A 27,050-nucleotide genomic window follows, 5' to 3' on the forward strand; every position below is an offset into this window, starting at 1 on the left:
CAGGAATCTGGACTTCTCTCTTGCTATGACCACATCATTTTTCAGAACGTATACAAAAAGGCCTGAGGCCTCTGCCATGTTAAATTGGATTGAATTTGGTCAACAAGTTCAAAATTGTTGCAGACATGAGCATATTGACAGATGACCTCACACACGCAGAGTGTAATCACAAAAACTATTTTTCCAGGAACCAAGTAAAATTCAACACAAACTGAACTCAGTTGAACTGAACTCAATTCTTGCAGACATGTAAGATAGGTCAGTCAACAAACACTTATATGTGTCTCAATTTGAGGTTATTTTTGCCTTTATGATCCCTCTTTAGTCTGAAGACAGAGAACTTAAAATACACATGCATTTTGCAGGATAGGAGCAAATACTTTTTCCTGGGCCTCCTGGCATTGATTCTATCAGGTTCTATTGCTTAAAAGTCCCTAACCCAGATGTTTCCTCACATCATGCAGCAGATCCTTCTGCTGCAGGATTTGAACTCTAGTAATTTCTAGTATTTTAGCTAGGCTATACATTCTCCAATCCTTCGTGATCCCTCATTTATATCTGGATTTCAAGCAGACTGTTTGCTTATTTAGAGCTACACTGGTACATTAGCTCTTGCATAATTAGAGAAAAAAAAGAGGTTACAAAGTTTTCATCTTTATTTTTTATTAATCAATCCTTTCCTGATTCTTTAACTTCAAGAAGAAAATAAATCTCAGTCTACAAAACAAACTTCCTTCTCTCCTTCCCCCCTAAAATAAAGGTTAATTTTTACACTATATTTTTTTAATGTACTGCAACAAAGTTTGAGTTAGTGTAGTTAAGTCCTTCTGTCGCCTTCACTTATGTAAGCTAAGCCCATAAGGGGAAGCAGACAAATCTCTCTGCTAACTCCATAATTTCCTCTTGCCACTTAAGTCTAATAAGAACTTGTTTCAATCAGATTGCTAATAAACCGTCAAATGATTTTTTGTTGCAACTGACTGAAGAGGGTCTGAATGTGGTGTTCTCTGGCATAACCACAAAACATTCAAGATTTCAGGTTTTTATAATTAGCTAATTTTCTATTACTTTTGCACAGTACCAATTAAACCAGATACAAAGTGAACTAACTGAATTATATTAATCCAAACAGGAAGAGGATGGTCTGAGACTCCAGCAAAACACATTTCCACCCCCCAGTGGCATCACAGCCAACACTCCAATGTAATGTCTCCCTACAGTCAGTTCATGGTTACTGAGAGGGTGCCTGCACTTTCCAAATTCACTTGTCTTTGGGTTCCAACCCCTTCTGCTACCAAGATTTAGAAATGTGTTCCTTTCTAATGGTGTAAGCAGGATATGAAAGAAAACTTAAATGTAACTTTCATCAGTGCTCAGTCAACCCCACTAATTGGTCAAAAAATAGAACATTTATAATCTTTCTCTTTTCCTCTCACTCTTCCCACTGCAAGGCTGCCCTGTTATTCCTGTTTTAATACCGTAATATATTGTTTCACTTGATTGTTCAGACTTAAGTGGCTGCACAAGACAGGAGACAATAAAAGATATAAAGCATCACAAAGACTCTCAGAGGTTGTAGTTTGTACAGCAGGGACAGCATGTATCACGAAATATTGCTTGCTAAAGGGAGAGCACACTTTGGGCATCTGAACTGTCATTTGGAGTCAGATACCTGTGGTTCAAATTCCTTATTTACTTTTAAAATAAAAATGGATAAGTATATGTAATATAAGACATACTTCTGTACAAGTTAATTGTAATAGATTAATGCAGAGCAACAGGGAAGATCTTCACTCAGAATTAAAGCTGACTGCTGTTCCTTCAGCCAACAGGATTTCTATTACACTACAAGTGCCTGGTGGGGTATCCACTGGGTGTTGGTGCTCAGGCTGCACTGACTTATGAATACAATGCCAAAAACTGACCTTTAATTATTCTTCCACAGCCAGAGGGATTCATGTTCCTACCGACAAAAATAAATGGAAGAAAGACAGTTCCTTCCTATAAGGATTGTGTCATTTGAAGGATAAAGATGATTACAGAGAAGTGTTGGTTCCAGTTAATGGATTATTATTTTCTTAACAGAGTTCCCTTGATGTTATAATAAGGCTTTTAGAATAAAAGATTTATCTAAATTCCTGTTAGTGGTGACATCAAATATTATTATCAGTTGGCCAAAACAAAATTACTTTCAAAATCTCTCAGGAGAAGAAATGAGATCACTGGGTTATGGTCTTTTATGCAAGGAAGGCATTTTGTATTTCAGGGATGGAAATATTCTTGGTCATTTGGTATAAACAGAACAACTGTTCTTCCATGGCATAGTTCCTCTATTTTCCTCACTCCAGATGGGTGTTTTCCCAGGAAGATATTTTGCTGATGACATAAGCAAAGGATACCCAGAGGCAGAACAGAGGAAATCATGATCACATTGGAAGTGAAACTCAAGCCAGCCATAATACATACCAGACCTGAATTACTATCCTGAATTCCCTTCCAAGTCTGCTATGCGACAGCTGAAGATTAATCCAGCCAAATGTTCAATTCTTACTGATGGTTGAGATAGACTGCTGGGAAATGGGGACCATCAATAGTTCCTGACCCTGTAAAGCCTTCCAAATTGATGAACTACTACCTCCACATAGTGTTACAGTGGCTATGTTTCCATTCAGAGCTCTCCTATCACAAGGAATCATCAATGAAATTATTGCTAGGGATATCTCCACTCAGTTTTCCTCTTTTCCTTGATTCCATGAGTCTCCCATATGCTTTTGTTAGAAACAGCCTATTCAGGTCTTCATTACTAAATAGAGCAATGTGAAAACAAAATATCCAGTATTAAAAGGATCTCTGTAGGACTCAGTGTTCCCCAGTAATCAGGCTAATCCTAATTACTCAATTTGTAAAAAATAAATAAATAATGCATTATTTCAATTTAAACAAATGCTATAATAACATGAATACTAAATCACTCTCCAATGGAAACCAGACATCCACATTACATCCCTAGTAATGAGCTCTGACTCTGAATAATCCAAACTGAAAAGCCTTTTTCTCCCCACTTTTTATTTAATGCTTCACAGTCTAATGATGCATTTGCTTCTAAAATGATTAAGTAACTCTTAAAATAACTCCCAAAGCAACAGATCTAAACATTAAATACAGCAAAATGTAAATGTAAAAGGCACAAAAGGCTTGCACAGCACAATTCAGGGAAGAGTAAAACTCTGTCACCTTTGTACACCTCTGTCCAGGAAGGGAATCTTGCACAGATGTAGAAAGCTAGACATAAAAAGCAGATTTCAGAGGCCTATAAAAATCAAGATAAGCTGTCTAGTTTATAGTCACACAAATATCTTCACCGTCCAATACAGCCCATGTCTCTACTATCTTTATAGAATGGAACAAGCACAGATACCTTATCTTGGAGAATGATGCATTCAACTGTAAATTGCTCAGGTGCTATGAAAAAATTACCTCACTAAATTGATAGCTTCATGTAAAGTCATAAAGGAAGTGTATAATACAGATTACTCCAGTATTGACAGAGTGTACAACTTGGTGTTCTGCTCTGACCCCACACAACTCTAAGTGCTTTGAGATCCAAATGGTTGAGTAGGTCTCCCCAGTTTCACACCAACTACTTCCTGAAAAGAGGGAGCATCAAGATGAAAAGTTGTACAGTCTGAATTCCAAGAGTTTTTCACTAACAGGACTTCACATTTCTTTATTTTCTACCATTTCCTGATTTAATAACCTCCTAGACAGACTACATAACTTATCTTTATCTGCATTCACCTCCAACTGAAAAGTCATCAAGCTTTGCTTACCTTTCTTGATCCTTGCACACCTTTCTTGATCCTTGCTCCTTTTTTTCAGCTAAAAGTATCTTGCTTTCTTGCATGTTGTTAAAAAATCAAAGATTATCTTACATTTCCATGAGGGTTACTAGAATGGCCCCTGTGTTTACTGCATGAATGATACTTATTTCATATGCCACAAAGATGACGGCAGTATTTACAGTTTTAACTTGTTTATCCAGAAAAAAAATAAAAATCAGATCTTTCCATGTCCCACAGGTTGAACAAAAGGCTGGTTCTGTCTAATAATTTTGCTACTTTATATGTACACAAATGCACTATTCTACAACTTTACAAATGTATCACAAGTGTGTGAATATTATGCAGGAGTGGCAAATGGCACATATTTGTTAATAGCCACAGGATATATATAAAACTATTTTGACTCTCAGGGCTCTATAAAAATTACATTCCCTACCATACTTTTCCTCTAAAAAGACTTCAGGAATTTTACATTTATTGTGGTCCTCAAGATTAATCCCTTCTATGAAGATAATGACTAATAATATTATCACTTTTTTAATGTACTCAGTCACCATGCTTTACAAGCTGAGAAGAAACAAAAAGAATCCTTCAGAGTAAAATCATTCACTGTTTGCCATCGATCAGCAGACAAAAGGAGTAGCCCTGATCAAAGCACTAGCCCCAGCCTATAGAAAGAGTGCTGAAGACAGCCAGCAAACACACAAAAAAAGCTTAGATGTAAGAAAAATAAATAAACAAATCACTTTATGTCAATACAAGAAGTGTGAAAAGGAGAAGGAATAGTACTTCCATCCCAATAAGGAAGACACAAAGCAGTGGTGGGAAAGCCATGCCAACTTTTAATTGGTTAAAACAAAGAAGAAACCAATTCCATCCAGGAAGGAAGCCAAAGAAGTCCTGCCCAGGGTGACATCAGAGAAGGGACTAGGCTAAGGCAGGAAAGAAGCAGGTTTCCTTGATGCCATATAAGAACTCATGTACATATTTGCACACATCCATGTACACATGCATGTACGTATACACACACTCCTTTACCACCTTGAAATCCATACATAAATATATGTGTATTCTTTCCTCCTCCCCTACCATTTTTCATGAAAGAAAGTAGAGACTAGGTACTTAACAAATTTCATTGCATATTGAGATACCTGAATATCTGTCTCAGATTTACTGCCTGAAGCCCTACACACAGTCCTCCAGGACAGGCTGCTCTCCTGCTGTTCAATTTCCAGCTATGCATGTATAACATGCACTGCCTAATAAATGTGAACTAAAGAAAGTCCCTTCTGGAATTAGTTCCTCAGATTCCCTGTTCAAGTACACCACATCATCCTTACATTTTTCCTTGTCATTTGCACATGCCCGAACAGTTTAACCTTATGCCATGGCTTGAATCAAGAGATTCAAACTGCCATCCAAGAACTTAGAACCTTCTGCAGATTACATCTACAATTTTCAAAGACCTGTCTGCTAAAAATGAACTAACTTGCACCCTCTGGTTCCAGGCTGCTGAATTTCACGCTGTCTTTAGAAAGCATGTGCTGTATTACAAAATATTTCTCTCTTTCAGAATGTAAAGGGGAAAAAAGTTACCAATAGTCGCCAGTTTCTGCAAAGTTGAACCTGAAGAATGTTCACTAAAATGTTACAATGAGTTGTAAAAAAGACAGTAAAGAAGGCAAAATTAAGATCAGATTAGATTAATCACTTTGACCAGATGACTTTGACCAGATTAATCACTTTGACCAGATGACTGAGCTGAAAAATTGGAAGAAAACTGTTTCTAATAAAGCCTTTCATTTATTTTTTTCATAAGCATTCCCTCCACTTACATACTTCTGAGGTCTTTTAAAACACAAACTGATTTTTTTAAATTAGTATTTTTAGTAAAGAATGCAAGCCTTCTATTTTTAAGTTATTTTATTAACTTAAGCCATGCATGTCTAAGTACACACGGCTGGTAGCCCCCCAGTACCGGCTTGCAACAACTTGCTTTGAATTTATGAGTAAGACTAGCCACCTGAAACTGCCCCAAGTGTTTGTCCTGAGGTCCCTGACTGGTTCCTTCTACCACTGAATTTCCAAGCAGGCTATGATAGCACTCATTCAAAATAAAGATTTTTTTGCATATCACATCAGACATCAGCCTTAAAGTATTTAGTGAATAGCTTTCATGGGAAGCAACCTGTGCCCACTGCTCCCATGCCATGCTAGGAATTCCGCAGCAATTAGAAAGAAGAAAGTCTTACTTCTGCTCTTAGCACACTTACTCAAATACGTTAGAAATCAAAGTACTAAAATGAATTTATAAGTAATGATTTGAAGGGTAATTGACTTCCTTTAATTACATTTAGTGTTATATACTGCAATACATTACTAAATAAAAAAATACTATTAAAAAAAAGACGAAAATCTCTGCTTAATTTAAGTAGGCCAATTAATTTAAGTGCTGCTACAGTCAGAAAAGTGATTCAAGGATAAGTATGAGAACACACACCGCCATTTCTTCAACAGCTTCCAGATCAAATTCAATGTAAAAGTCAAAAGGTCACTTTGTTTTCCTCTACCCCAAGGCATCAGAAACTTCCTGTGGGACTTGAAGAACTTGGTTGAATTCTTTCTTTCTTTGCTCTCTGTAGCCACAATGATGTTATGAGATATGTTGTGTTATGACACACACTCTTTTCACTGGAAAGCCTTCATTTTTTCTAGGTAGAAATTGAAGATTTTGTATTTGCCTGGAGACTAGACATCCAGTATGATGAATAACTATGTGGTGCAGAATCTGCATAGAATAAATGCTCAGAGGATTCTATTCCTTGTTGGAGGAAAAAGTGCTTCAGTCTGTTCCTCTCTTTACCATCTTTTACAGTAGCACCAATGACAAAGATGTCCCAGGATTCCCTCTGTAAGTCATTGCTATTACAGACTGATAACTGTAAAGAAGTTATGTTTCTCTGTGACTGCCTGCTTAATTTCTACACATTTTACTATTCAAACACAGCAATTCAAGCTTCTCTGAAACAGTTCCACCTGTGATGCTCCAAACTACTGAAAAACCTAGGTATTACTACTAACACATGCAAAGTCAACCACACAGCACATACAGAAAAAGTCTAACACTTTCTGATAGTAGCAGATTGGCTGAACAGGCACATCCTTACGCACATGCCACAGGTTCAACACTTCAACCACCACATTCCCTGTATTTGCATTAAAAAAGGCACACTCACTGGAAAAGCCAGTAGAGAAATATGGCAGCCCTAGTAATGCAGAAGTGGTTGTTTGACAACTGAAATAATGATGCAGGAAGCAGAAGATAACTTATGTTATACTGACAAGAATAAAAGAAACCTTAAAGACAAAGTAAAACAAGTAAGACGAAAGCAGCTTATGAGCAAATGTTCTATTTTGCTTTTGTTGTGACAGCCAATGCTTCACATCACAATTGATTTGCAGTTACACACAGATTGTGTAAAAGCATGAGTTTCTTAACTGTCATTACTATATTCCTTTGCAAATTAAATAAATGTACAAGTAATAGCCTGCACAAAGGGTCCTTTACAGCAGAAGAGACCACTGCAGCATCAATACCTTGTCATAAAACTATTGATAGCATAAATCCTGTGATATACAATCAAAGGTGTGTCCCTTGATAGGCAGGGGACAGAAATAAAACTACTATAAACTTGCTTTAGGAAGCAAAATTAACAGAAAACTCATCACATTGAAGACTAAATTCTTCCTAGATTGCAGGATTTTGCAAGAAGTATTCAAAATTAATGTGGCATTAATGATCATACTGAAAAAATATACTTCTAATCTTAAATAAAAAAAACAACCATCAATAAATTGTGTTCTTGTGGTTTTTTTACTGTAGGAGCAAAGCTCCATAGATTTGAAATGTCAAAAGTTCTTAAAAAAATTCAGAATTCTTCTTACATAAAACTTCTGTGCAACACTTTCCTTTGTCAGGCAATAAGGTGTCCTTATTGACACCAAAAGTTAATATTATATTACAGCTCCCTTTCATGGGTCTAATACAATTTTCATTCACAAAACAGAGCAATAAAAAAACAACCATGTTTTGTCTTACATTTTGTAATATGGGATATCACCATAGACACATAGTGGTTTTCAGTAGTAAGATTAATGCAATGAAAACATAGCTATTACTCACATTTCTCTTCAGAAATATGACTTGGTATTCTTCATTGTTTCATTTTCAGATATCAGTTCCAAAATCCTTTTTAAATGCTTCTCAAATCCTTCCTCTAACTATAGATTTATTTGTTCATCCTAGAAGCACACTTTCAACTGTTTATTACCCAATTTCTTCTTTCTATGGGCAGCACCCACTGCTTTTAACCTATAATAATTTTAGAGCTTGGTAGGATTCTTTGTGAAACTTGCCATGCTACCACTTTTTGTGTCAGAAAAGTTGATTACTGATGCTTCTAACATCCAGGAGGTCAGCAAAATTAACTTCCCTGCAGGCCTTTACACAGAAATGCAGCAATATATGTAGAGACACATAAGATACTCTAATAGAGGAATAACCAAACTGATCAGCACAGTTAAAGCTTTTTAGGATGACACAACAGATCTGATTTTGTAGCTCATTCTACTCAACAGGTGGGTAGACCTAGTTCCACAGAGCAGCATCCCACAGCCATTGACAAACTTAAGCTCAATTAATTTTTTTTTTTCCCCAGATAATTATTGTCAAATACTATGGTTGAGCATGGGATTTTCATAAAAAAGTTTCAAGTAAAATAATACATTTAACATGTCCATGGACCCTTCAGGTCTTACTGGAATTGCCTTATTCCTGAATGTGCCACTTAATTCTGCTGCCTAGAGAAATTTCAAACACCAGTTCAACTACACTGAAAGATTTACCTCCCGTTTCACAGATGGGAAAGGGGCTACTACATGGCAAACAACAACAGGGACAGAGAGAGCAAGCTCAGACTGACTCATTCTGGCCTTGAGTTCCAACAGCTCTACAAACCATCAGCAAGAGAGGAGACTTGTCTTGTGATAGCTATGACTGTCATGAACTGCTATAGTGCCTAGCCATCACTTTCATATCAAGCAGCAGTTCCATTAGCAGACAGCTCCAGTTGTGATCAACGGGGAGGAGATTCTCATGCATCTTCTGAAATTATGCACAAATCATAAATGAGAAGTAAAAAAGCAAGGGCTGAGCCATGAACACACAGTATATATATGGACCTTTATCTTTGCTTATTGAAATACAGGTCAACTGTACACATATGTATCAACAGACCTTGCCCCCATTGGTGCTGCTCAGTAGGAGCACAGTGTATCTTTGAGAAGAGTTGGAATGCTGCAATCATCAAGTCTGAGTTCTTTCAAAGGTCAGTTCTCCACAACTATTGCTCATTTCTTGCTATTATCCATTTTTTCCACAAGTGACAACATCTGAAAGCTAGGTTCAGATTAGGTGGAATGCTACAGTTTGTACCCTGCTTCTACCATTTCCATTTAGCAGTCTTTTTCTCTAAAACTTCTACATCTTCCCTATGAATTCTCTCCATTTTTTATTACTGAATTTAAGGCCTACAGACTAAGAAAGGACTACATTCTTTCACTGAAACTGTGCATACAGATTCCTATTTGTAGCTTCAGTGTAAAACAAGGCATATATTATAGTAAGCACAACAATATTAAGGGGCTTGTTAAGCTGTTCAGTGGCGACCCCATGTTTCTGATTGCCAAGTCTGTTACTTTTTCTTAATTGAGCCAGTATAGAAATTATAAACTAAAATGTATGTTTGATAAGGGACAAGTAACTTACGAGGTAAATAATTTTCAGCTTGAGTATAGCAAAGCATTACTATAAACATGGAAATTATTTAAATAATGCAATGTTACTTTCTCTATAGAAAACCCAACGTATTTCCACAAGGAGGACAGCAAGGAATTGGCTGGTTTTTAGAGATTGGCAGATGGACAAATTAAAACATTACTGAGGGAATAGTGTAACTTCTAGAGAGCAGGTAGAGAAGGACCATTTATCACAGTAAATCACAGAAGCCCAGTGCTGGAAACTGTCCATAATCATAAACATGTGTTCTTCAAGTGACCTCCCTCCTCATGGCCAGCAGTAAACTCCTGCACACTGGGTGAGGACATGTTGCTTAAGGTGCACAAGCATGGCTCTGCTGAAGCTCACTAATGAACGCAATGAGCATGCTGGGGAGCCAGGCTGCTGTTCTTGATCTCAGCATGCAACATCCTGGGAACTAGGTTATTTATCCCCTATTACCTGATGTCTGCCCAGAGTTGGCAAGGGCCATTTGGGCTTCTTCACAGAAAAGCCTCCCACAAAATTCTTAAGAAAAAAATTATTCTGGTGGAATTAGTACAAGATGGTTGTCATATCAGAGAGGAAAGGAGAGGAAACAACACATGAGCAGCTGCAATATGCAACATGCTCTCCACTGGAAAGAGCAGAATGCCTATGGCAATTTTCCATCCCCTCCTAGTGTCTGTCTTACTGGTAAAGACTGAAGGTCAGTCTGTGATAAACAGAAAAAAATAAATTTGATCACAAACTGAATTTATAGAGTTTGTGAACAAGGGTTTCAGGACTTCGTACTAGGATGCTAACCCTTCCCAGAGAGAGACAAAGAAACATGGATCTACTACTGGAACAAGTGATAACACAGTTCAGTAACCAGCTCTGCTGCCAGGGAAAATGGGTGACAGTAGTTTGTACACAGAACATTTGCAGTGTTACCAGGGCCAGGATTCTCGGGGTTAAAACTGCACCCTTTGAAGATCCCTCACTCAAGAATTTAGTAATGTTAAAGCTACAGACCACGAGCAGAGAAACAAAATAATATAAAAGGATGTTTGTATGACATTCTTTTCAGGTACTGGTTTACATTCTTGGAAATAACTGTTAGATCAATTCTATCTTTTAAAGCCCAATTCTCATCTATATAGCAGCTTTCTCATCACTACCAGAAGGCCACCAAAAGAACACCTACCACATAAAGTGTGGGGTTTTCTTTCAAAGCATTCACTGGTCAAGCATTTACATACACCAGTAATTACATGACAGTTTATTTATGGAGTTGCTAGATCTTTGAGCCTATGGATCAACTCCAGAAGTATCACAGTAACCTCCTCATGCTGAAAATAATTCAATTTATTTAAAAGTATGTTAAAAGCCTAGTTGATCCCCCACTTAAAATCACCTTCATTCTGCCTGCTGACAGCAGTGACATCAGCAACTGAGAACAGAAAACTAAAACCAAGATTGTTAGAACTCATTCAAGCCCAGGACTCTTTGCATAGGGTTTTTGATTTGGGTTTTGTAACCCAGGAGTAGCCCAACTTTGAAACCAAAGATTTTCTTTCTCTCTGATTCACCACTGAAAATCTGTCATGATATTTTGGGGGAATGCAAAGAAAAATCTGTTTTTCAGATGTGGAAACTATGTGTAAAATCTAAACTACATGCTCAGATACATAAAAGATAGTTTTTTCCAACTGCAATTTAACCTTATTTTCCTTTCTTTGTATTCTGTTCTTAGTATGCATCACGTTTTAAAATCAAAAGCATTTGCAGTGTTTTAAAACATACTGTAGAAACTTTGCTTTCCCCATTACAGACCCTCTATCTTAAGATGAGAGTGCTGAAAATACCAAGAGTTAAACATATGGAACAGTATTCCTACCAGTTGAGCAGAGGGGGAAAAAGAAGTAATAAAAAAAAAATTATGCACACAGTTCTCTTCCACTCTGAGTGATTTATTTTTTCATTGCTTCTTTACACCCATCGTAAGGTATTACATTTCCTTGGGCAGAGATTCCTTTTCCTTAAGTTTCAGCTCAAAATACAAATTTTGCTGATGGAGATGCATCAGATGTAGTGAAAATGCTAACTTAGTCCAAATGGAGAATAGTGTGAAGAAGCATGTGAAAAAAAGAAACGGCAATAGTTGTTGTGAAAATTAATTTTTAAACGGACCAGTACTCAATTTTGATAGAAAATATTCTCTGGGAATGGGCAGAGGCTGTGTTGAACTTCCTTGCGCAGCTATGTGACCCCTGCCAATCAGTATCAGCACTTCATTAATCTTTTACTGAAGAAGTACGAGATTATTCAAACTTTGGCTGTCTTGGTAGGTGTTGCTAAGCAACTTTGCTGCTTGACTGAGAGCTAGTTTGCACAGCAACCATTCCTTCAAAACAAAGGCCTGTGTCCACTTGAAACTCTCTCCCCAATGTCTGTGAAGAACCCAGCAAGTTATATGCCCTCCCTCTCTCTATATTTTCATCCTCATTTCCCAGTTTAAAAATAAATAAATAAATAAATCTAGTATTTTCTGAAAATCTCCACTTTGCTTACCATAATCACTGTCATAAAACACGATGAACTTCTGCCACCGCAGCTCAGTGACCAGTTTCAGCATGACATCATTGAGGCGGACGGGCGGCCGGGCAGCCAGTGTGTACTCCTCCTCCTCCAGGCTGGGGTTCAGGTGGCAGGCAGTGCGTGGGGAACCTCCCGTGTTGCGCTGGACAAAAAGGTGTGGGATGTGCATAGCATCTGTCAGGGACTGCAGGGCGTTGGCTGAGGCACAACCAGTGGATGTCACTAAGGCTAGGATCCCCAGGGTCATCAGGTCACAGGCTGGAGAAGACAAAAAATGAGGCAGGGTTAGAACAAGCTCAGCAAATCCTTTGACCAACCTAGATGCTAAGAGAGAACAAGACAGGCCTTGCCCTCCCTTGCTACTAACTCAGAGCTGAAATTATTTCTATCACAGTATCAATTGAAGTCTTTCAGAGATAGGTCCTGTACCTTTACAGGAAGAGACAGTATCTGCAATCTGTACTGATCAGACAAAGTTGATAACATTACTACTGTTATTTCTTCAGAGAGCAGGTGATGTGGATGGGGATTACAGCCCCTGCTACTAGGTCATTCCTGGTGGAAGCAGGAAATAAACTCATGTCTATTAAAACCCACTTCACTGCTTTCACCTCAGAACCTTTGTTGTGCACATTAAATGAAGACTTCAGACAATAAAGAACAATTTCACATTCAAGGATTTGTCTTATACATCAGAGTTTTGGAGTGTTTCTAAATCGATTAACAAATATGCATCTCAGAGCAACAAAGAAACAACAAAGACACTCATTAGAACAAAGGCAGTTCATTAATGACTAAACCATTATTAATAACACTGTCATTTTCTTCAAAAAGATCTGGAAAAGCACATACCATTTAGAAGCACAGCATATATATTCGAGCCCATCTGCTTTTGAGAATGAAGCCTTAGGTGCGTTTGAAACACAAGCCGGGCAGGCCTGTCCTGCTCAGGGCACCTGGCACTTTCCCATGCAGCTCACTCTTACCTGGACTCCTTCAGGTAGGCAGTGGGTTAGAGAAACGTTTCCAGCCAAGGCCCCTGCTACAAATCCACAGCTTTTTAGTCAGTGGTGGTAAGACTGTTCATGAGGTGGCATTGGTGCCAGCTCCTACAAGCGCTCCTGAACACGCAGCAGCCAAGATGGCGCCCGGGAGCTCAACACTGTGAGCACTCACAGGCGCGCGGCACCAGCCCTGAGGGTGCCCAGGGGCAGCAGAGCTTCCTGCTTCTCTTCTCCCTTGAAGAGGGCTGCGGGCAAGCTCAGGGTTCCAAAGCTGTTTCATGCTGTGAGCACCCAGCTGCCCAAAGGAAGCCAGCCCCTCTGCTTCCCCAGCGCAGAGCCCTGCTGTCATAAAGCCAGACGGGAGGCGGCCATGGCTGCGCCCTACACCAACTCGCTGCTCCTGCCTCTGAGGCCCAATTCAGAGCCCCTTCGGGACATGCCGAGTAGCTGAGCAGGAAATTCAGCTTCCAGCTGGAGAAGAGAGGTGCTGCCCCTGACCAAGGCAAGTGCCTCTGTGTGCCAAGGAGCAGGCTGGCCACACGCCACAGCTGCCACGGGGCTGCTGGGCAGGCAGGAGGGGCTGCCACCTGGGTACCGGCCCTGCCCTCGCCCCCTGGAAATGGGCTGAGGGGAAGAGAGGAAACGAAGATCACATATTGAGAGGTTTTAATTTTCCTCCTCTAAACACTTTTAAGTAAATCTCCACTTTCAGAGGTGAAAAGGTCAATGGGACGGGACATGTTACAAATAATTAATAGCAATTAACAGTTAATTATAGATTTACATTAATTACACAAAGCCACAGTAATTAAATTCATAAAATCATTTCTAGTGCAACCAATGAACCATTTCAAATATTTTATACCAGACTGAAAAGAAATATACTTACTTTGATATGGGACAACAAAGAAAATGTTTTATCTTCTCTATGCACAGAACATTCAACATTTATCCTAATGCAACAGAGAAAGACAAAGTGCTTTTAAAATTCTTTCTTTGATGGTCTTTACAATAAATATATGTCAACTGCATTATCTAAATTTACTCTGTGTTGATTATAGTTATATGAAATTGTTCTTTGTTTTTTTTCTGAGAGCTGACCTGATTTAACAGCAGGGAGGCATTACATTTGCCAAATGGGATACCGAGGTTCGGGAACAGATTTGATTTCCCAGGCTTCTTGCCAGAGAATACTGAACATGTCATACAGGTAATTTATTTAGTCACAGTAGGGGAAGGAACAGAAGTGGGAATAGATATAGAGAACAGGAGAGCTGAAGCTATAAACCCTTGCAGAGATCGCCAACCAGCAAGCTTTGCTGTCACCAAGGGTGAGAGAAGCAAATCACACAGGTCTGTAGGAGTAACAATTTACTTGCAAAGCAGACAGAAGGAGAAGAAAAAACAAAGCCTTTCTGATGGGAGGCTGCATTCAGAGTCACTTATTTGTGAAATACAGAGCTGATCATCTGTTGTATAACAAGAGATAACATTTCACCAGTTGACACTAATCAAAAGCTGCTCATTTATTAGTAACAATAAGACTGGAGAGACAGCAAACCACAGCAATGGACCCCCTTATCTCCCAGCACAGCCCACAAACAGCTGAAATATATGAGCAAAGGCTGTTTGGCTGAAGTGTTTTCCCCACTGTTTTGTAGCTTGCATCAAAGGGTTAAAATGAACAAATTAGTCAATATGCTTCTACATTCTGATGTTTTGTCAATTAATTATTTTCTGCCTCGAAGCATATGCTACACAGCGTTATCTCCTCTTGCCTTGGTGTTTTGAGATAGTACAGCAGGAAAGAAAAAACTGGAATGAATAAAGAAAAAGGTTTCGTATTTTCTAATTGCTTTCTTTAGTCAAATTACAGAATGTGAAAAAGAATGTGCTGTATTTCTAATAGAAGACTTTCACTACAGAAAGATACAATGGATTCCAAGAAACTCAGCCTCTCTACACCAAAGGGTGAGAATAAGCTTTCAGTACATGAAGTAGTACTGCTTTCTACATGAGCAACAGAATGGGGAACAACTACATAACAGACTCTAATTCATTAAAAAAAAAAAAATAAAATTATTAACTCTCAACACATCTTGAAAGCCCATAGATTTTTATATTCAAGGATTATACAATCCATGAAGAAAACTCTGGTGACAAACTCTGGATTTACCCCCACATGTCTGTACTTTCTTGCATATAAAATTCTGAGATGAGGAAAGATGTGTAATATTCTGTTTACTTCCTTCTAGCTATGGATTTCCAGGAAGTCAAGCATCCCTGACTACATGACTGAGTAAATCACTAAATCTGTATGATGCTTATGCAGCTTCATAAACAATAATAAGAACCTGCAACTTTTGCACATAAATTTATAACCCCCATTTTTATTTCCTTAAACCTGAAATACAGAGATTTGAGGTGCCTTTGTTCATACCAACCTGCTAACATAAGAGAAAAGGAAATCAAAACACCTTGAGATCTTTAGTGACCTTTAATTACAATAGCAGTAATTATAACAACTTCCAGTTGCTATAAACATTTTCCTATTTATTTATCCTGTATACATATTTACATAGATAAGTTTTAAGAAATAATTCTTTTAAAGTATTTGTTCCACAGATAAAAAGACACAATGTTCTAGCAATTCTACCTCCAGATTTTACTGTTATATGGGTAGCAATAGTTATTAGTTTTTTTCTGTACTGAATGCCTTCATTGCCACCAGGCTGCATTTTAAGAAGATACTAACATCCTGCAGACCATACAGTAAGAAACATGCATATTAACATGATGAAAACATGATCATGACCATACCTAAAGTATAAAACTGCATTCATCATTTCATGCAGATTAAATTACATCATGGTAAGTTTTCAGTTGTTTCAGTGACACATCTCTCTTAGCCTATTCTTTTAAAGTGTGTTTTCAGAAACTTCCCTTTCCCCATCCGCTTGATATTTTATGTCTTGAACTGTTATTTCTATTCCAGAGTTTTACAAGGCACTGTCTGGTCTCTCTCCATCTTTTGTCTTGTTTTCATTTTAGCTTCTCTATGTCATCTCTGTCATGATGTTGGCAGAACTAACACAGGTTAATATATTTTGGGCATCTTCTAACATCCGTTTGTCTAACTTAACTCTTACATCATAGCAATACATACTAAACTTTTCCCTCATTCTGTAACCCACATCTCTAATTCCAGTCATATCCCATTAAGACTACACTTAAGACTGGAAAATAAGCTATTATTTTTCACACTGCAACTTACTCATATGACCTTTTTAATCAGTGGGAATCCTCATGGCGTGTGAGATGATGCAAGAATTCTTCTGCTTTGCTACAAGGTCTTGCTCTTCTACCATTGCCTTATGTATCCTATTTCTGGAGGCAGGTGCAGATGGCAAAGACCTGATTTGACATCATCTTCACAGGGATATTTGCATTAAGAGCTTTAGCTCAGATCTCTGTAATTAAATCCCTCTCTCTCCAAACTGCAGGGAATCAAAATACTCCAAGAGAAAACATTATCTTACTCCTGGCATCATGACAAGATGACCATCTCTCAGTCTTTCAGTGGCTTCCTATTATTCAGAAAAGGGTAGAAACTTGCTCCTTTGTTTCCACAATTACCAATAGACCAGCTGCCACTATAATTAGACACCTAACAATACATCCACCTACTGGCATTCACACTGCCTCTTCAAACTTAGTGCCTGTCTCTCACATCTGGGTACTACTATAGCTGGTCCTACCCACTTTGGACACCATCTGATCATATTTGATGAACCTTTTCTGAATTTTTTTTTTTATTTGAAGTTTTTTCTTCTTTTTCTTTTCCACTAATTCATAGGAGTTCTTTACTGCACTGCAAATGGAGAATCATACTAATCACAAATTAATTGCATTTTAAAAAAATTCTGTGTTCGAAAACAGAGAGGTTGCTGCCTTTTAGCTCAAAGATTTGCAAATGAAGGAAGAGAATGTCATATCTGGCAAGAGAAGGGAAATCCAGGCACACTGCATATATCTGATATTTCTGGTATAGTATTCTGCAAAAAAATGATTTAAAAAGTTGCCACCTAAGTGTTTGCAATTAGGTTTCAAAGCTACCACTCTGCTGAGATGAGAGACTTCTTGCTTGCCTTAGTTCTAATGCTCAGTCAATCTGGCAGAAAACTAATTTTTCATCTTGTTTGTCTTTGAAAACCAGTAAGGAAAAAAATATAAATTACTATTAAATGTAAAATTCCAGAGACTATAGCAAATTCTGGGGAGGAAAAATATATTTCAGGAATCTAAATAATATTCCATGAGATTATTACGGTCTGTAATTTATTCTGCTTAAAGTGCATAGTCCACAAATCTACCATCCAGACTAACAAGCGGGTGCAGAATATCATTGGCAATACACAAATAAAACACACAAGGAACTAGTTATTTGTATTTATGTTTACAAAACTAACAAGAATTTGTTTCATTAGCCAATTTGATATATAAACAGTTACACATAACAGAAGTTTTGGGTGACACACTGGAATAGTGAAGAGTAAGGAAGTAAAAACATATCAGTTCAGCAAGCTGATAAGTTGTAACTTTAATCAAGATCTAAGGTCTGCAGGAAACTCATCCATAGAGGTATTCTTAAATTAAATGAAAACACTCCTCCTGGGATGTTTGTCAGGTGTACTGAGACAAGATAGAAAGGATGATGTTACAAAGAAAAACACTGCAGCACACCAAGAAATATTTCAAAATGAAGAAGATAACACAATTCCTTTAGGTAGAACTGATATAACCCAAACCAGAGAGGTGAGCATTTTCACACACACCTAAACAAAATCCAAATGTTTCTGCTATAGTACACAAGAAACTTCTGTAGTACATGAGAAACTACTGTGAAGTCAAGGCATAAGCCTACCATCTACATTTTTCTTTAGGCATCAAAAGCCTTTAAAATGTAAATGCTTTTGTGCAAAACTAGTCCATCAGGCAGACAAAACTAGAGAATAATCTTAATACCACTGAAATGCTTCTATTAAAAATAGTGATCTATAAAAAGATTCACTCCCACTATAGCAAATTGAGGACAACACCAAAATTAGTCATCTAAGCACTTACTCAACCTGATGCTTCACTAAATGGGATTTCCTGAGGAATTATTTTTTTCTTTACATTTTATGGTGTCTGCTGACTCTTCAGCTTCTTTTATTAACTGAGAAAGGCAATTCATAATGAATTTGCATCACTGACACCTACTGTCATGCTATGCAGTTGTCCTTCCATTGAATACTCAGCAATAAATACATTTTTCTTCATTCGATTTTTGTAGACTTTTACTTACCTCTATGTTCTGTACAATTCTTCATATAACTAGAAATTTGTTATTTTTCTTATGAATACCGTGCAAAAGCTACAATTACTTGTCACATAGTAACTGTTAATACCTAGAAGATGTAACAAATCTAGACAGCAAAAATCTTTTGTATATATATATGTTTTTACAGCACTTTTATGCTCTATCACCTTATATGTAGTGAAGATGAATATTTCTTACTCGACTACACAGATGTTCAATCCAAACAAAATGCATCTTAAAGCAAGAATGCAAATTAACAATTAGACCACTATGGTAGGATGTAAAAATCAAACCAAACAAAACCCCTGACTACCCCAACTTAGATGTGTACCTTTTTTTGGCTATAACACATTTGAGAACAATAATTATTTCCTCCCTTATTTCTTCCTGATTATTTTGGAAGCCATAGCAAAGTCTGACATTGCTTCACTACAGCTTCTGATGGCAATCGTGTTCCCTCACTTGCTAGTGTTCAGGGCCCACATGTGATGCCCAGTTTCCCACAGAAATAAGAATTTCAAATCACAAAAGTATTCCCCTAGTGTAATGATATGTTGTGAGAAGGGCCTTGGAGAGCACCTGTGACAAGCCCAGCATTCAAAATACAAATGCAACCACTGATGAATACTGCAGACACCCATGTAATACATAACAATAAATAACCAGTCTAAGATCCAAAGAGGTCAGAACATGCCTGGAGTTTGCCAGGTAAATAACATTCTTGCAGGACTTCACAGACACACAATATAACCTTAAAACAAAGCAACCAGGTACCCACCACAAAGACAAAGCAAACTCTAAGCCTCCTCAATAGCCCCCTCATCTAGAGTCTTATGTCAAACAAACAGTGAAATTGTCACTGTGTGCCCTCCACAGCTATTGGTTGTTTTTTTTCCCTTTTACTACTTAGCTCTCCTAATAGCTACCAACCAAAACCATTACACCAGATAATATTTTGGAAAAAAACTGAATAATTACCATTTAGCCTGTTGCTGAATCCTTTGTCCATCCTTTTGTTACCTTTTTTCCCCTCAGAAAACAGAAAATATTGGAATCTTAAGGGGTTTTTTTGTTAGCACCTGAACCTTAGCAACTGACATAAGACAGGCAAGTCAGTCCAGTTCAAAGACTTGATTATTCAAAAATTAAGTAACTCATAATTGCCTAACTTTTCTAGGATAATGATGGTCATTTCAGTAGGCCAACAGGTATGAGGAAAAGGTTCCAGAAAGCCAGTACATATGTTGAAGAAAACTGGTACAAACTTACACTACTATGCATATTTAAGTGTACGTGTTATCAGTATACCTGAATATACCTGGCAAAGCAGCATCTAAAATCACCTCAAAAGCTAAGGAAAGCATGAGATTTTGAAATGGTTACCAAAAAAATTTCAGGACAAGTGTTTTTAAAGATCCTCCCTCTCACTTTTTGACTGTCTTTTCATTGTTTTCCCAGCATTCAGCAGGCTAAGCTGAACAAGGAGGAGGAATAGGGGAAAGGGGGAAAAAAAAAATAAATAAAAATTTAAAAATGGGGTTTATATGTATTTTTCCTAGTTTTCTCTTCCAGAATCATGCTAACCATCCCTTGCAGAACAGAGGTATGCTGGTGATATCACCTGCCTGTTTTCCTCTTCTGGGGTCAGCAGCTGGCTCCATCTCCTTTGGGACACTGCTCAGAGTGCTCAAGGGGCACCTCCTTACTGCTCATGGACACTGGCTGCCTTGAAGCAGCATTCAGATCCGCAGCTTGATTTCAACTATATGTGTTACCACCTGATGTATTGTGGGAAAACTCTCAGCATGTATAAACTGTCAGAACGCCCCAGAAATTCTCAGGACTGTCCTTTACTTCTATGTAACAGTCAGTGTGCCTTGATACCTTTATTACCACCTTCGTTCAGCATTTGCAACAAACTGTCATTTTTGGCTTGCACACAATCAGACACCTAATCCTTAGAAAAGGCCACCTAGTTTTTGTAATGCTGCAAAGTGTTTTATAGGAGCTATAGTGAGCATACAAAAATACATAAATCTTTTCCCTAGAATGCATATTGACTGCAACTACTGGAGATGTAAAGCAATTTCTCTGGAACAGAAAACCAAAATGACATTTCAGTCTGTGACATTCTTTAAGCCAGTATCAACCCAGTCACTAGCTGCCATCCTTGAAAAGTTAGCCAGGAGCAGGAAGAGGAGTAATCGAGACCACTCCTCTGTTCATGTTTATGCAGATAAAGACTTTAATTAATGGGATAATATTAATAGCTGTCTTCAGTCTTTAATAATCTAAAATAAACCATGAAAGGCCTCTCACACCAAGCACACAAGTAAAACTGCACTACTGGTGCAGCAGTTTAGTTTCCATGCAACCAAGCTATGCCATCAAGTGGTCAACACAATAAGGTTTTTGGGTCAATCCACTGAACATGCTACATCTTGCATGGAGAAGCTACCACCACAAAATCAGTACAAGGCATACTCCACTGATAAATGTGCATTAATTGAGGACCCTAGCGACAGATAAGAGGTGGTCTTGTTTTTACAAGAAACACGTCTGATACTGCTGTCTAGTTCCTCCAAAGAAGGTAAGAGTCTCTGACAGCAAAACCAGCTTATAGCTACTCATCTGCTTTAATGCTCAGTTTTGCTATGGCTTTACAGCTGGGTGGATTTGGAAGATCAAACCAGGAAAGATTGTCTAAATTTTTATTATTTTTTTATTATTATTTTTTTTTAAATACATGTATTATGCAATAATTTAGCAATATGAGTAGTTAAGGATGTAAAAACCTTGTGGAATTTAAACACTTTCTAGTTTTTCTGAATTAATAATTAAAATCCTTAAAGCAGCTAAATAGTACATTGACGGTACAGAAACTCTCTTGAGTAACTGAACTTCTGTTTTCTCAACAAAATGTAATTCCATTGGTAAAGATTTTCTCCCAGAATCATAGCTTGGCATAATGTTTTCAAATGTAAATAAGCATTTCTGGTAATTTTAAATATAACACATTAATCACAATGGCATCAACACTATTTTAAAGCACTAGGTAGAACTGAACCAGCTTTGACTTTTTGTTTTTCTTTTCTCTGTTCAAGATTTTTTCTGAGGTAGAACTAACTGCAAACCATCTCAATTATTCAAGGGTCATAAACAACTTCTTTTCTGAATACCGCGTATTTGATTTCCATTCTTTGCAAGTTCTTCCATAATTATGTTTTTCTTTTGCCCTTCAGCACAGAATAAACTGCACTTTCTCACTCTCTGCTGCTTTCATCCACCTTTCATTACAAATCATAACGATACAAAAGTGTTTTTTCACACCTTGATTACCATGCTGCAGGGATGCTTGACTTTGCCATCTCCTTTGGGACTGCTTTACATGTACACAATGAGTAATCTTTTAACATTAGCGGGGCTCAGGCTCAGTTCCAGCACACAAAAAAGGAAAACACACTCCTGCCATTTGCAAAAAGCAGTCAAAAGCAGCAGCACTAGACAAGCTGATAAGACCTCCCTGTTCTTTGGTACCAAGAAACTAATTTAGATTCTGAGCAGTATTGACAGGGAAGGAACATGTTAGTCCACCTTGCCTGTCTAATTAGTAGCAATTATATGTGGCAATAAGTGCAAACAGAAACTTCAATTTTGGGAAAGTCTCCCCCCCTACATTTCTCTCCTTTGTATCATGTCTTACTCTGAAAGCAGGAGGGATGAACATCAGTCTAATCATCACAACACTGCTTCTGAACAAACTACAAAAGATTTGTCTATTCTGTTGTTTCCCCAGCACATTAGCAGCACGTGCCACTCACTGCACACTCCTACTCACGTAGAATTTTACAGCAAACCAAACCAGTGATGCGTGATCTCTTTTCCACAACCAATCTACCATCATGCCTCAGTAGAACACCTACTTGAAAAAAATAAATTCAAACAACTGCAAACATCACTCCAAAAGAAGCATTTTCCATCTCCTGACCTAAACTTTAGGCAAAAGACTTAGAAGGGAGCCTCTGGGGTATGTATAACACTATCAGGGCTGCTGAGTTATGAGAAGCTACGTGCTACATGGCTCAAGCTACATTCATAAAAGCTGCCATGGTCTTATGAATGAAGTCCAACCACCAGCTCAAGAAATGCACAGCCCTAAAACTTATCCTTAGCATCCTGTCTGATTCCCCCGCCTCCAGTAGCTGTTACTTCTACCAGCAAAGTGGGCAGCAATATTATGTAAGCCAGATAAGCCACCAGAAATCAATTCACATAGCTGGGGTAGCAGTTCCGTGGTGAAGGAGCCAATTTATCCAAACGACATTCGTTTATTTATGCCAACTGCTGAAAGACTTGTAGTGCTTATGAATCTAGCTGTGACTCAGTATATATTTATAGTATATATTTATTGACAAGTTTTAGGGGTTCATCTATTGAAAGATCTCTGCAATACATCACATACTTGCCATTGCATTCAAGAACTACGCAAATATATCAAGCCTAGCAAGAGGCTAAAGCTGCTATTTAATTTTCTAAAATCAACTTTAAAAGGAACACTTTATTCTTTCCTCCACCATGAAACACATAACAAATGCCAAAATTCTTTCTGCTCAGTACTAAGGAAAAGATCCTGTCCTCACTCAGCACCAGCATTCCTTATATAATAAAATACTTTGCTTACAGATCTCAAATCCCCATGACCATCCAGTGCTACAAAATGGGTGGCATTAAAATACTGCATGTCTGCATTCTCCAGTTTGCCTCTTAGTACTTGCCCTATAGTAACTTCAGACACCACACATGACTTTTTAAAGACCTCACAAACCTGCTCTACGTTTTTGGACTATTAGTCTGAATTTCTATCACCCCTTCACCTCTCTGCATGAGTGAAAAACATCAAATCCCACAAATTTTCAATGGTTCTCAACTGAATACACAAAATTAGCCAGTTGTTCAAACATGCTTAATACCTACTAGTTCCTACTGTGAACCTTAGGACAGATTTTCAAAAAGTCTTAACATCTATGGCACCTCTTATCCAGAGGCTGCTTGAAGGCCAGACCACATCTTTTGATCCTTAATTGAACTGACCAACCTCTTGAAAGTTGCTCCCATTCTGGACTACACAAGTTGGTTTTTTTACTTTTTAATTATTATTTTTTTAACCATCTTGGCCCACATCTCTGTGGATAAACAGATATTGCATTGCAGATAATCAGGCTTTCTTCATGCCAGCACAGACTCAGAATATTTCTTTTGTCTCATAGTACTCAAAATTGCTTTAAAAATTGGCTTAATTATGTATTGAGCCTAAGGTTTCTCTGCACACAAAACCAATACCTTGAAAACTAGGTATCTTGGAGTGGTGAACAGGTTTGGTAGACGTGTGTGCCTTTTCAGCTACATTTCTTTAATTTTTTCACTTTCGCAGGAGAACTCATACCAAAAGGTAAACCAAGAGTCATCCAGAGGTGGTCAAGCCTCTCTTTGCTGGAGATGTTTTCTCTTAATGTTCCTGTTTAACAGCAACAGAGAGATTCTGAAGATTTCCCCATCTCTTCTATTGCACACATCTCCCCAGCTCACACTGGTAGGCCCTCACTGCTCTTCCACACTGCCACCCATGAGAACGTCAGGGAGACCTAGAGCGTGACCACATGGCTCAGAGAGCAAAGGCCAAATGCAGGAGGGCACCAGGGCTTTGCTCCTTAGTCTTCTTAGTGAGGAGAAATGGCTTGCAGGGAAGTAGAAAAGCCTATGGTTTCAATGTTTGGTTGCACAGCTGGTGTCAACAACAGGGTTTTTACAGTCATAGAACTCTCAAGACCAAGGACTTCTGGAAAGAGGCAGGACCCATCTACTTGGTGTGAAAGCATCTTGTCCCAGCAGGCTGGCCAAACCAGTGGAGAGATTTAAGCTAGGACCAACAGAGAAGGCAATTGACAGCCAACAATCAACTGAGGTAGTGGAGAATCAGTTTGATGAGCAAGTGAACAGGCTGACATGCACAAGAGAGACCTTAAAAACAGCAAACCCAGACAGATATGGGCTCAAGTATAAGCACACAAATATAGAAATGGCAAGAGGAGAGCATGTTGGGGAATCTTCTCACACCTCTTTGAGAAACCATCAAGGGCAGGGGCAGTCACAGACCTACAATCCCACAGATGTTGTGGGATCTCTCCTAGGACTGGAGTGCTGCAGTGACTGAATATTTTCCTTTTTATTAAAACACATTTTTCCTACTCCATTATTCAGCTAGCACACAAGTCATAGCTGTGAAGGAATCTACTTACGTAATTCAAGTTTGAGAAAGCTATTCAGAGCAAACTCTACTTTTTTTTTTTTTCACTTTTTTTTTGTGTTTGTTTTTTTTTTAGCCTTAAAATTAATTGATAAAGTGACCCAGATGAGGAAAACAGGTATATTAAAAGTTAATTTCTAATTGGAAATACCACTACAACTGAAATTATTTTTTTGCTTATTCAAAGGTCAGAGAATAGACACATGGCCAAGTTATTAGCCAAGCAACTAAAAAAAGTAAAAAAAAAATAAAATAAAAAAAATCTGAAGCCAAATGTTAGAATGCCACAGCAGCTACAGTTGTGATTCCCACATTGTCAGAAGCATTAAGGAGAATACAGAAGCACTCAAATTCTAAGACCACTAAAAATGCAGTTACAGCAAGACACCACAAACAAAAAAATGCCATCTTTAGAGCCTGGAAATACTGACAATAACTATGTTCTATTCCCTGCAGGGCTAAGCTTTTTGTTGTTGTGTTTTTCATTTATCACTGTACAATTGTTATAGTCACTCTGACTTTTTTCTTTTATTGCACATCATCTTTATAAAAATCATTATCCCATCTGGAACATATGCTATATATACCAAGTAAACTGTCACATTCTTTATACCTTTTATTTTTTTTCTCATAATCACTGAATTGTTTTCCTACAGTAACCTGACTCTATAGGGGCAGAGGGGAAGAATAAATAACCGTGCCAGATGGTACTTTTCCTTCTACAGTCTCACTTGTCTGATTTCTAATAACCTACACAATTGGCATTGTGGGCTTTTAAAGTTTCCCAAAACTCTCCAGAATTGAGGCATTTCCTTCTGAGACTAGCTTTTTAGACATATCAATGAATGTGTAGTTTCCAAGAGCTCAGATACTGTAGCCTGGTTCTGGAGGCTCAATAGTTACTATTAATACTCCAAGCTTCCCAATTTACTTAAAATAGCCCTTTCCCAAAGATTCAATTTCATGAGCATTACACTAGGCTATAATTTTTCATTCCAGGCTCTCTGACAGTTGAAATATGCACCATAGCTTTTGAAGTAGTTGCTAACACAAGAAAAAGTTTAAAAATACTACCATCCTTTTCCAGCCTCCTCAACACATGAGCCTCATCTGGGTTTCTCTTCCAGATTTAGGTGATGTCTTCAGGCTGAAGACTTGTCTTTTCCCCTTTCTTTCCCACAGCAGAGTCTCTTCCCACACGATCTTTTATCTTTTCCTTCTTAAAGAGTGGTGAAATACCTTGCTTTCATAATATTTTATGATGCTTTTATAATTTTATAATACATTCAACTTTGTGAAGAACCCTTTGATCAGCTGACTGGAGTCTCTGCTATGAACTTAGCTTCCTACAATAGAGTTTGGTCTTTATAAAATGATTTTTTTCTTACAAGGCAATGAATCCTTGCTTCAAGGGCCTTTCACAATCACAGGCTGTTTGTGGATCTTTCCATTGTTACTATTATCACTAAAAGATTATGTCAAAAATATGAGACAAGAGGAGGGGAGATCATGCATTTTTAAAGCAGACTTTCAGCTGCTCTGTGTCTTTGTATAGAGTTCATGATCTTGGCAAGAAATGACACATTGTAAATAAGCCAGTTCTGAAGGAAGTGTCAAAGTAAAATGATTCACATATCACAAAATATTTCCTATTAACTTAACAGCAGAACAGATGCATTTGCTCTATGAGGTAAATCATTCATCACTATAGAGCTCCAGCATCTTCAGGAAAAAGTTATGCCTTGTTTTTCCTCTTTCTTTTTTCTCTTTATGAGGTATGTTAAGTGTTTACTATGTTAAATGTAGCCAGAAATCTCATATCAGAAATGGTAGTTTTAGACTCTTCTCCTCACAGATCTGAATGACCAAGGTAGGCTTACACATTAGCAGCCTAAATGCCTTCCTGTTATTGTTGTCTTTTACAACCTGTCACAGCCCACTGACCTTTTCTCAAATTGCACTTTAAGCTAGAACCAGGACAACTGAATTTTTAGCTATGTCTATCTAGTGCCTTGGCTTTGGAAGTTCCTAAAATCTCGATAGACACATTCTTCAGCAATGCAAGTGCACAGCTATGCTAAAACACACTTCAGAAAGCACACATTTATTCATCACCCCA

General features: G+C 37.9%; 1 protein-coding gene across 1 annotated transcript in view; it reads right to left on the bottom strand.

Moving 5' to 3' along the window:
* Nucleotides 1–27,050, bottom strand: part of GRID1 (glutamate receptor, ionotropic, delta 1) — a 536,004-nt gene that overhangs the window by 295,898 nt on the left and 213,056 nt on the right. Inside the window, exon 3 of the mRNA XM_010001117.1 lies at nt 12,235–12,519. Coding sequence (XP_009999419.1) covers nt 12,235–12,519 — 285 coding nt within the window. The remainder of the gene's footprint in view (nt 1–12,234; nt 12,520–27,050) is intronic.

Source organism: Chaetura pelagica, unplaced genomic scaffold (genome assembly GCF_000747805.2).
Source record: "Chaetura pelagica isolate M959 unplaced genomic scaffold, ChaPel_1.0 scaffold346, whole genome shotgun sequence".
NCBI classification, from domain to species: Eukaryota; Metazoa; Chordata; class Aves; order Apodiformes; family Apodidae; genus Chaetura; species Chaetura pelagica.